Source organism: Colossoma macropomum, unplaced genomic scaffold, assembly GCF_904425465.1.
Source record: "Colossoma macropomum unplaced genomic scaffold, Colossoma_macropomum, whole genome shotgun sequence".
Taxonomy (NCBI): domain Eukaryota; kingdom Metazoa; phylum Chordata; class Actinopteri; order Characiformes; family Serrasalmidae; genus Colossoma; species Colossoma macropomum.
In genome coordinates, this window is record NW_023494801.1 from 8911153 (window position 1) to 8923862 (window position 12710).

The following is a 12710-nucleotide window of genomic DNA, read 5'->3' on the forward strand; positions in this document are numbered from 1 at the left end:
CTACTAAGAATGGGTGTTTTGGTACATATATTACATCATATATTACATACCTGAGGACATTTCCACAGTACATGATATGTTTCACGATATTTAGTTTCAGATATGTGAACAGAACAGACCAAACATTTAAAAATGGCAATAAAAAAATTATTTTTCAAGTTAATGCAAAAATAAAGTATGAATAAAAATAAAAAAAAGGAAATAAGAGAACCAAAGATTATGGATAATGGTCTGCTACTCATCAGCTACTTGTTTCTGTGTAGGTTATGTAATTACTATAGAGTGGTCCCTGAAATTCATCTAAATCAATCTTTATGATGAATGCATTTGTCCAGAATTCTAGAAGTACTGATAATACCCAGGATATACTCAGAAAAGAGTCCTGAAATGCAATCACAGCAATGATATCATTACATTGCCCACCCTTGGTAATTACTATGAAGCTAATGGTATGACACATAAGGGTCCTTGCTGTTTAAGGGGTTAAAACTGAAGTGGAGCTGGTATGCACCGCATTTCTTCATGATATGTTTCCTCGTGATATGTTGTCACATTTGGACAATGTTAGTTCCCAGCTTGTCCCAAATCTCCAGTGTTTGTCATTTCCCCTGCGGCAGTTTGGACATGGTCATGCATGTGAATGGGACTTGACCCCACTGGGTCATTCTGTCTGGGCCCTGTGGGGAAGTGTGATGTGCTGGAACTACAAATCCCAGAATGCAGCAGCGGACTGACAGCGGTGAGGGGCTGAGGGTGGCCAGTGGGCGTGAGAGAGATGTGGATGGGCGTGGCTGCTGTAGATTGTTGACATGTGAGGTCAGGGGTTGTCTGCAGGTTCAGAGAGGGGTGAGACTGGCTGAGGTTGCCATGGGAACACAGAGGATGGGCTTTGTTCTGTGTTACAGAGGCCCCAATCCCCAACTGAGGGGCCATTCTGGTGGGACCGGAGATAGAGGAGAAGTTTGGGGCCAAGCTAATGAGTGAGGGGACTGGCCGAGGGGCTTGATGCCTCAGGTAAGGTGAGTTGGGGGTGGTCCTGGAAGTCTGAAAGGGGTTTGTCTGGCTCTCCAGACCCAGGGCAGCCACTCGTTCCTGATCAGCACAACACAAAGAGTGCGGGCAGGTGCTGTGGGGACTGGCGGGTCGATGGACATGCTCCCCTTCTTGACCCACCACGGACCCTCTACCATGGGCTGGTCCCCCACTGCATCCACAGCTGGCCCGTAGCCCTAAAGTGTCCCTGGTGGATTGTTCTGTTTGTCTACAGGGAGCTGGGGTGGCCATGCTGAAGGGTAGCCGTGTGGGCCAGTCCGAAGGTGAAGGGGACAGGCTGGTGCTGCTGGGCTGCGCGTGGAGGCTGAAGGATGAGTACGGTGGGAGGGTGGAGGAGAAGTGGGGCAGGGTCATGTGAGTATGAAGGAAATGCATCATCTCTTGCAGCTCTTTGGCCAGATTGGACACTTCTTGGTTCAAGCGGTTCATCTGGAACATGGGTTGATGAAGAGATAATTACTCAAGGAAGAATTACATTCATATTGCTGTCATACTATTAGATTTTACTTTATCTGGGTAATATAAAAGCACATGCATGCATGTTTGTGTGTTCTGTTGATTATATTGGTAATCAAGTAATCTAATGATGATTTTTTAAAAAAGACAAACAATAAAAATAGACTGAAAATAATAAACCATTCACAGCGTTTCAAAGTTTCCAAAATATTCTATATGGCAAAAGTATGTGGACACCTGGCCATCACACCTATATGCGATTTGGACACCCCATTCCAAAAGTATGGGTATTAATATGGAGTTGCGGCTATAACAACCTCCTCTCTTCTAGGTAGACTTTCCACAAGATTTTGGAGTGTGCCCATTGAGTCAAAAGAGCATTTGTGAGGTCAGACACTGACTTTGGACAAGAAGGTCTAGCTCACAATCCATGTTCCATTTCATCCCAAAGGTGTTCACTGAGGTTCAGGTCAGGGCTATTTGCAGGTCACTGGAGTTCCTCCACACTAAACTCATCAAGCCATGTCTTTATGGACCTTGCTTTGTGCACAGGGGCACAGTCACACTTGAACAGAAAAGAGGCTTCCCCAAACTGTTGAGACAAAGTTGAAAACATATAATTGTCTAAAATGTCTTTGTCTGCTGTAGCATTAAAATTACTCTTCACTGGAACTGGGTCCAACCCCAAACCCTGAAAAACAGACCCAGAGCATTATTTCTCCTCCACCAAACTTTACTGTTGGCCCTATGCATTCTGATAGGTAACATTCTCACGTTTCATCTATCAGACTGCCAGATAGTAAAGCTTGTTTCATCACTCCAGAGTATAGGTTTCCACTACTCCAGAATCCAGTGGCGGCGCGCTTTACACCACTCCAGCCAACACTTGATATTGCACATAGTGATCTTAGGCTTGTGTGCAGCTGCTTGGCTGTGAAAACCCATTTCATGAAGCTCCTGACACACAGTTCTTGTGCTGCTTCCAGAGGCAGTTTGGATCTGTAGTGTGTGCTGCAACATAAGATTTGTGTGCTCTTCACGCTTCCTCACTCGGCACCCCTGCTCTGTGAGTTTGCGTGGTCTATTGCTTTGTAGCAGAACTAATCTTGTTACTAGATGCTTCCATTTCACTGTAATAGCACTTATAGTTGACAGGCGCAGATCTAGCAGGGCAGATATTTCACAAACTGACTTGTGGCAAAGGTGGCATCCTATGTGACACATTTAAAGTCACTGAGCTCTTCCCTGGGACTCATTCCTCTGCCAGTGTTTATCTATGGAAATTGCATGGCTGTATGCTTGATTTTGTACACCTGTTAGTAATGGGTGAGGCTGAAACACCTGAATTCAACAACTAGGAGTGTCCACATTACTTTTGACCATGTAGTGTACTATGGAAACAGATAAACGAGAAAACCTTTAAAAACACTTTAAACATTTTTAAAAATATAAAACACTGTGTGGAAAAAAATGTGTCTAAATGAGTTTGTCAGTAAGACTCTGTTTCTTACTATACACCCTTAAAAATGATGGTTCTTCAAGAGTTCTTTAGTAAAGACAATGGTTCTATATAGAACCACAAACACTCAAAGAACACATTCCATGATTAAAGGGTTCTTTGTGTTGTTAAATGGTTCTTCAGATTGATATATGTCAATGGTCCTATATAGAAAGTTTTTAAAAAGGGTTCTATATAGCACCAAAAGGGTTCTTCTATTGTTATGATGTCAAACCTGTAACAACTGAACAACGCTTTTTGGTGCTACATAGAACCCTTTTCAAAAATGGTTCTAAATAGAAACACATATAACACATTCTCCAATTATCTGAAGAACGCTTTCATGATGCAAAGAACCCCTTAATCATGCAAAGCCTTCTTTGAGTGTTCATGGATCTACATAGAACCGTTTTTTATAAAGAACCCTTGAAGAACCATCTTTTTTAAGTGTGTAAAAATTTAAACATGCATTATAATCATGAAAACACCCAAATAATAAATGGTGGTTCTGTAAGAAAGTGTATTGTAATTGTTGACTTTTCAAGCAGTCTTGTGTCTTTCCTGACAGCCCTAGTGTTTTAATTGAATACCTCTGTGTTGAGCTGACAGATGCTTTGTCTGACTTCTTCAGTCTCAAGCAGAAGGTTTGCGTTCACCTGAAAGGGGTCTGAAGGCACAAGCACACATTTAAAAGTGAGTTGGCATCTGCCGTAACTGTGAATTAAGTCTCATACGAATGACAAATAACAAGGGCGTTTCTAAGAACATCATTATTGCCATCCTCTCTAAATTCTGCTCACAATTTCTAAAACATAGCATGGACATGAAAAGTTGGCCAGTCAGTTAATGTTGTCCTCACCTTTGACCTGTGTGTTAGGGTTGACCTCACTGGGCTCCACATTGAAGTGAAAAGCTGGTTCGTTATCCTCAATACCATCAACAACCCTGCAGGACATCAGCAAACTCTCAGATCATCTCTTTTCCTGATAACCAACTATATTTCTCTTCTTTACCCTGAGACCTACAGACCAAGCTGTCCAGTCTAACCAAAAGTTTACAGCTTAGTTTATGGTCCACAGTCATAAATTCACACGGCCACTTCAGCAAATGCCATTTTCAGGTTTGAAGAGCCCTTTTAATTTGAACATATCATATGTCTATGTGACCATTTCCTTAGAGCAGTGCCTTTAAAGGAATAGCAAAAACAGATTTACAGATTTTGTAAAGAACATCTGGTGGCAATTTACTGTAGGGCAGTATTTATAAGAATACATAACACCTACATAAACTCATTTTGACAACTGACTTAAACCTACATAAACATTAATAAAGGCTTATTGCAATAGGCATCATCTGTAGGGCAGTATTTATAAGAATACATAACACCTACATAAACTCATCATGACAGTTGACTTAAACCTACATAAACATTAATAAAGGATTATTCCAATAGGCATCATCTGTCATAAAGGCTGCTTTTGTCAACTTTGATGTCAAGTTGACATACCCTATGTCAGGTTACATCGATTCTTTCTGAGAATGGGTTGTGTCAAAACACTTTTTTCACATTATAACTGTTAACTTTGTAGCTTAGTGTAAAAAGATGGTAAAATGCAGTGGAGAACTGTCACTATTAGAGCTAGGCCTTCAATTTGGGCCATAAATCTCAAAACATGAGAAAAATACCCACCTCTATGATAATGCTAAGTTCTGCTAGCATCTCTATGGAATTTCTATAGCTTGTTAGCACTTAGCTAACAGTAGTTCACATAAGCAGTGCTGTTGTACTTGCAGAGTTTAAATGCAAGCATGATTGTAGTAAATAAAAACGAACTAATAATGGCAGACGTACTTTTTAGTACCCAGAAGCCTCCTCACTGTACCCAAGGGCCGCAAAAATGCTCACTTTGGTTCAAACCTCTTAAAATGTCAAGCTATGTCATATTAATAGCATTATGTCACTGTGAAATAGACAGAGCAACAAAGCCTATGTCATTTCACCTAAGAAAGTGTCATGACACAACCTAATGACAGAAAAAATAATGTCAGCTGACATAGATGGTATGTCAATTTAATATCACAGTTGACAAATGCACCCTTTACAGCAAATGGTGGTTCTTGGAGTGTTTATAGATGCTTATGTAGGTCTATATCAGCTGCCATCAAGGGCTTATGTAGGTGTCTTGTAGCCTTATGAACACTGCCCTACAGTAAAGTGTTACCAAAAGTTTCGTTCTTTAGTATCACACTAGAGCTACGAGGCTAATGTAGCTAATAATGATAGTACACCAGTTATCACTGTGCAGTCTGTGTGCTTAAATTAACACACACTTGCCTCAAAACTGCGTTCTTAAGTCATCTTACAAAAGACTTTCTTATGTGGTTTCTTACAAGCCTGGAAGCCTGAAATATTTCTATACTTTTGATCCATTTTTATAGATAACAGTATGTCATACAGAGCCAGAAACCACATTAGCATGTCTGAGCTATCCCTATAATTAATTCATAGTTAATGCTGTGGATGTTGTTACCTGGGGCTCAGGTCCAGCGGGCTGACGCAGTTGAGGGATGGGATGAGTAGCTTGGCCGGCCGGTGGGTGGGGCCTGTGTCGACCACAGGCGCACACAGCTCTTCACTGGCTGGCACTGGCGGGGCGGGGCTCTGTCCCCGGTAACCTTGCGTTGGAGAGCGGCAGAGGCGGAGCATATTAAAATGTCGCAGCTCCTCCCCCAGCATGGCGCTCAGAGTGGACTGGGATGAGGAGCTGCCCATGCTGGAGAGCAAAGGCTGCCTGCCCACTTCCTGTCCAGCATCATCCTCTTCATCCGCTTCCACGATGAAGGGCAGCTTTGTATGAAGATCCTGAAAAGATGACAGAGGAAACGAGAACAGGAAAGAGAGGCAAAGAAAAAGAATCTTTTGAGTGTAAGAACATTATAACACATAGAAAAAGGGCCATTTTATCATGACTCAACCTTGAGGCAGTCATAATAGGCAAATTATCATGAAATCACTAATGAACTACGAGATAGAAAAGAGAGAGTAAAGTAATGGAAAACTGTTTGTCCAAGTCATTTGGAATTACTATTTCTTCTTTCAGAGCTCATCTTTTCACAGTACGCCGTGTGAGACCTTGAGGCAAGGTGACATTTCCTAGAACAACCGACAATGGTGGTCTGCCTTCCACATACCCAATAAAGCACATTACGGTACACATATAGAGGAGACAATGAATTATAGGAGGACCCCCCCAGCCACAGGTCAGCAATGTTTTCGGCATGCCTCTTTTCAGTTGATGTCCAATTATCCTGACCTTGTGTGACCAACTGCTTCACAGAAATGTTGGTACAAATGAATTTTCTGTGTGTGTGTGTGTGTGTGTGTGTGAGAGTGAGTGAAGGGCTAATAGGTGGTACTACATGCGCAGAGTATTGTTATTTGGGCTAATCCAAGATTCAGCATTATCACAGGTAGCAGTGCTCAAGACACAGGCAGGGTTAAATTAGACTTATCCTCACTCATATAGACATACATACTTATTATATAACTTATTATATAAGAGGAATATTAATAATCAAATCCATACATTTGATTATTACTCATAACTATACTCATTAACATAGTTATATTTTTACACATATCTACATTATTAATATCCTTACTCATCCTTACTCGGTAACACAATCATATTCATATTCGTAAACACAGTCAATTTCTTACTCATATCCATACTCTATAACACAGTCATATCCTTACCTATATCCATACTTGTAAACACAGCCATAGCCTTACTCATCCATACTCAACAAACACAGTCATCTCCTCATATCCATACTTGTTAACAGAGGTACATCCATGTTCGTTAACGCAGGCATATCCTTACTCACTTTTTAAAAATCATTTGTAAGTGACAGCTGCCCTGTACACTGTGTCAACACTTAATGATGAATGGACCAATAGAAATGGTCCAAAATTGCTGGGAATAAAATCACATTAATGTACTTTGAAAGTTAGGAATCTCTTTTCCCTCACCTGTAAAGTTATCCTTTCAAAGATACAAGGTTTTGTTACGATACAACAACGTATATGTATGCAAGTGACAATGTGTGGGTTGAGCCATGGACCAATCAGGAATGAATTAAACCCTGGGACACTCTGTGCGCATGCATGTTCAGTAATAATGTGGAAGCAGAGTGTGCATACAAATTCAGCTGAAGCAGAAAGCTGATACTTCACATCCTAATTTACTTCCAAATCAATAGCTGTTGGTCTTTTAATCTCGCTCTGTGTGTCACACACACACACACACACACACACACACACACACACACACACACACACACACACACACACACACACGCACGCACATACGTGTGTGTGGAGAGGAGGGTAGAGTAAAGCTGAGGGAAGCTAGCATTATCAGTTCATGTAAAAAAAAAACCCAGCAAAAATGGAGATACAAGGTTTTGTTTCCATAGCAACAATGTATATATTGCATTCAAAATGTTTGGAACCCCTGTTTTGTTGATTTGCTAAGTAAAAACAGTACATATCCTCCACCAAAACCACAATTCTGCATATTTAAACACAAAATTACCGTTTATTTACAAATTTTATCTTATTGGGAAAAAGTTAAAACAAGAAATTTGGCCTGTGCAAGAGTCCAGTTATCCTTTTCCTTGTATTAAAATGGAAAATAATGAAAGGACCAATGCAAATGGTCCAAAATTACTTTAACCCCTTAAAATCTCAGGCTTATTACATAGTAAGGCTTACTGATCAGTAACTACAGGGACTAAAAAGCAAATGGGTTGAGCTATTCTTAGGTTATAGAAGTGTGTAATAAAGTTTGACCCTGCTGGCGGGCCCATGACCATGGAAGGGGTTAAAAAATTGTGTTACATTAACTTCTATTATAAGTTAAGAACGTTTTGTCTTTCTACTGTAAAGTTATGATTTTTGGACATGAGAAGTTCTGTTTCAACAGCAAAAAATGATTTAAAAAGTTAGAATATTAAAGTTACTCGGTATTCAATTTCTATTTATTTATTCTGTTCCTCATATTGGAAAAAAAATAAAACATAAAACATACCACAACTTTTTGTCACGCCTCAGGAGGACTCAGACTACATTGCCCACAACCCCTCGGGAGATCATATGACTTTGGATGGTTGTGCACGCACCTATCAGCGCTCACATTCACCGGAATACTAAACACATTCACCTGTGTTTATTGTCATATGACCCACGTAGTATAGCTTATAAGCCCGGGCTTTAGTCTTAGTCATTGCGAGGTATTGTTTCTGCTAGAACTTGCTGAGCGTTTCTATTATTCTGTTTGCTACGACCTGTTATGACCTACGTATTGTCTCTCTGACCTTGATTTTTGCCTGTCCCTTCTTGTACTTTTGCTGATGGTTTTTGGATACGTGTTTTGATTGTTTGGCCTGGTTTTTTGACTACGATATCGGATCACTCCCTTGGATTTGTTTGTTTTGGTTATGATCACTTCGGTGATCTTGTACTGCTTTCTGGTTACGACCCACGCATGTTTTTTGACCTCTTCTTTGTCGCCCTCGAATAAAGCTTGGTGTACGCTTTTAATCCGCAAGCGTCTGAATCCTGTTGCATCGTCACACTTTTGCACGGGCCATGTTTTATTTTTATTTTTTTCATACGTTAAATTCAGCAAAAAAACTGTAATTGTGCATTACAGTGTATAGAAATGTGTTCTGGAGAGGATGTGTAACTTTTTTTTTTTCACCATTAAACTTTTGCATGTGTGTGTTTGTACAAACATGTTACCTGTGAGATTTTTGGTGAGCGAGGAAATCGAGTCTGGCCCTGAAGAAAGAATACAGAGACAGAGTAAAGATAATAGCACCACACAGTCAAACAGCTGCTGTGTAAATAAATGTAACACTGAGTAGAAACACAGGTCACACCTCTCGGAGGTTGTAGGTGAGGTTGTGATGAATGTCCTCGGTGAAGCGGCTGCCGTATTCAGGATACAAATCCAGCACCTCACGCAGGGCTCTGATGCTGATGTACTGCAGGTCACAGTAGGTCAGAGCCTTCACATCTGCATTAGCCTTGATCACCTGGTCCCGGCCCGGCAGGTCTGCTCCGATCAGATCCCCCTTACCTGAACACGACATCCACTCACATTCCTTAGAGTCCTACAAACACTGGGCTGCCAATTTATGAGGTACTTTCTTTGGCCATTTTATCTGAAACACCTCCCATATATCGTTGTATGTGGATGTTTGAGCACCCTTGGTCAACATTTTGTTGATTTCCTACAGCAAACTTTTCTGCAGGGAGGCTGATAAACTGATAACAGATGGGATACAGTCTATAACTGTAAACCTACAAAGTGCACCTGTATGGTAGGTGTTTCTAATAAAATGGCCAGTGAGAGCAGGCACAAGATTGGTGTACCTATTAAACTCAGTGTGTATTTGTGCACAGGTACAAAGTAATCCAATGGTGAACTTCCATATCATAAATAGTGCATGTGTTAATGTACAACATGGTATTTTGAGAATTTGCATTAAAAAATAATATGACTTAATTGCTAGATGTGACATACCCAGTATGGCAAGCACCATGCCGTCCTTCAGCACTTCTAGGGATCCGGAGCAGACAAAGTGGTGGGCGTGCAGGGCATCTCCATGCCGGATGAGGTACTCGCCCGGGGCACAGAAAGAAGTCTTGATGTGCAGAGAGAGGGAGCGCAGGCACCCCCTACTGGCAGAGGAAAAGAGTGGCAGCTGCAGGATGTCCTTGTTCAGGTGCATGGCGATATCTGCCCGCAACTCATCAGGGAAGTCGTGCAGGAGCTAAAAGAGACAAGAGACACACTGGTTGAATATCTGAGGCTAAGACTCACAAAATTACATAATAAAGAAAGCGTGACATGCTAAGCACCAATGTTCTCAGTTTTTTTGATATGGGGGTTGTGAGATGATACACGCTGTGAATTGACTACAGGTTTATTTCATACTATAAAATGCATGGTATTCCTAAAAGTAACAACCAACAACATAAAACACTGCACTGCTGCGCTCAGAACTGGAAAAAAATGGTTTGGTTAGCCTACCTTGGATGAACCTGAAGTTAGCTTCTTATTCGCCAGCTACTGTTTAGAATTTTCCAGTCCAGCTTAAATAGTACAGTAGTTACACTCTGGTGTCTGAGGATAATTTGAGTAAGGTGAATGGCTGGCGAATAAGAAGCACACTTGAGCTTTGTCTACCTTGGATGGTTGATTAGCCAAGCTGAGAGAGCAAACTTGAGCATGACAAAGTGAAGTTATCCTCACAATAACGAGTTATCTCCTGTTTTGTGACCATATCTCATTTATGAAGACATTGGCCAAATGTTTCTGTTACCAGAGCAAGAAGAAAATGCAAGTCATGGTGGGATTCAGCCATCAAGTGCCGATTCTGAATGGGCTAAACAAATAACTCCACAGGGATGTTCATAGCTTCTATTTGCACCTCTACTCGGTTGCAGAGAGTCTTGGATTTCGCAGTTTGTGCAGATTGAGCCACGGAAAAATCTCCTCTCACTTATTTCAGCCAGAAGGTAAGAGTCATGGTTAATATGGCAACCTGTTCAGGGTGACTGCTGGGATAGGCTCCAGCACCACCCCCCGTGACCCAGAAGGATAAATGGCATAGATAATGTGTGTGTGCATATAAGTGTTCTCATTATGTATTCATATATATATATATATATATATATATATATATATATAAATCCTAAAAATTGTGGCCATCTTAGCGACTGCTCCATGTACATCTGTGTGAGATTAACACATGCATAAAACTTGAAAACACAGGAATGAAACACATGCAAAAATGACGAATACAAATGAAGTATAATGTTTGTGCTTTGAACAGTGCAGTGTATTCTGCATTTGGTCTAAAAGTGACATCCTGACACATTTTAGACCAGTGTTTCCCTGCCCGGTCCTGGACGCACTACTCTCACACACCTCATTAAATACTGCTCAAGCCCTTTTTCAGCTTGATTTAATAAGTTAGTGCAGGAAAACACTAAACCAGCGGAAAACAGAACTAAAACACTGGAGCTAGATTGCACCAAAACTTCATGGGAATTTTTATCACTGACATCAAACATTCAGCTTAAAAATAGGGAATAAAACAATGCATGGCACAGTTTTCTGCTTCTTTGAGCAATCTTCTAAAATGGGCACACAGCAGAGTCTGAAAGTGGAGAGTGCAGTTACACTTTAGGCTAAATATGATCTCCAAGCATGCTAACAGCAGCGAGGCGACATGCTAGCAACAGTTGTTAAGAGGCACAGAGTTCCTGTGAACTGTGTGAAGTGTTTTTTTCTGTTTTTTTCTAATCACTGAATAAATTAGTACGCAGACAAAGTGCAAATGAGCTAGTCACCACTCATCTGTTTTTTTCCCCTCCCTCGAAACCTCTACTCTTCTGTGCTAGCTAATTGGCCGTGCCTGCTTTCCAGTGTGGGCTAACCACTGATACAGCCTAACAAAGGCTCTATTCAGCGAGGACACGTTGAGTGGTAAATTAGCTCAGTGAAAGTAGATGTGACCCAGATTTTGTGTGATACTGAATGTGCCAACAAGATACCTACTCTGTGAGTGTGAGGCTGCTAACATGCAATCAGAGGTAAGCTAAAGGTACTTTTTGATGTTCCTCAATTCAGCTCTTCACTCACTCAACTACAGAACACACATATTAGCTTCATAGTAGTTAATTCATAGTCATTACAGAAATATTTCATATTATTTACTAAATATTTACAGTGGTTACAGAAATAATTCATAACAGATACTGAGTAATTCATATTAAGATCTGAATAATTATGATATTTACTGAATAATTCATAGTAGTTACTGAGTAATATATAGTAGTACATTCTAAATTATTCATATTAAGTACTGAGTAATTTATATTAGTTACTGAACAATTCATAATTGAATGAATGAATGAATGAATAATTCATAGTGGTTATAAAAATAATTCTTAGAGATTAAAGAATAATTCATAGTTAGTATAAAAAAATCATAGTGGTTATAGAAATAATTCTAAGTGATTAATGAATAATTCCTAGTAGTCACTGAATAATTCATAGTGGTTATAAAAATAATTCTTTGTGATTAATGAATAATTTGCAGTAGTTAATGAATAATTCATAGTGGTTACTAGAATAATTTATAATAGTTACTCGATCATTAATAGTAGTTAATGAATGATTTGTAGTAGTTACATAAATAAGTCATAGTAGTTACTGAATAATTCATGTTAATTTCTGAATAATTCATAGTGGTTACACAATCTTTCATAGTAGTTACTGAACAATTTGTTGTGGTTGCATGAATAATTCTTAGTAGTTACTGAATATTTCATAGTTATTACTGAATAAATTAGTTACTAAGTTGCTGAGTTATAGAGAAATCTTAACATCAATAACTGCTCAATAAGCCTGCCGTTTAAAGGGGTAAAGACCCACAGGAAGTCCTCTAGTGAGCCTAGCATTGCTTGAAACAGCAAAGCTGAGTGTATAACTAGGTGGAAATGAAGGAGTGTGTGGCTTTGTGCTGGCAATAAGCTGAACTTTAACCCCTTAAAATCCCAGTCTTATTACATACTAAGGCATATTATTTAGCAACTACAAAAACTCCAATGCAAACGGATTGA

General features: G+C 39.9%; 1 protein-coding gene across 1 annotated transcript in view; it reads right to left on the reverse strand.

Moving 5' to 3' along the window:
- Positions 1-203: 203 nt before the first annotated feature.
- The window catches only part of kcnh4a (potassium voltage-gated channel, subfamily H (eag-related), member 4a), a 60052-nt gene continuing 47545 nt past the window's right edge, over positions 204-12710 (reverse strand). Inside the window, exons 10-16 of the mRNA XM_036590350.1 lie at positions 9601-9850; positions 8954-9153; positions 8814-8852; positions 5539-5870; positions 3867-3952; positions 3598-3674; positions 204-1482 (exon numbers count right to left, since the gene is read on the reverse strand). Coding sequence (XP_036446243.1) covers positions 565-1482; positions 3598-3674; positions 3867-3952; positions 5539-5870; positions 8814-8852; positions 8954-9153; positions 9601-9850 — 1902 coding nt within the window. The 3' untranslated portion in view covers positions 204-564. The remainder of the gene's footprint in view (positions 1483-3597; positions 3675-3866; positions 3953-5538; positions 5871-8813; positions 8853-8953; positions 9154-9600; positions 9851-12710) is intronic.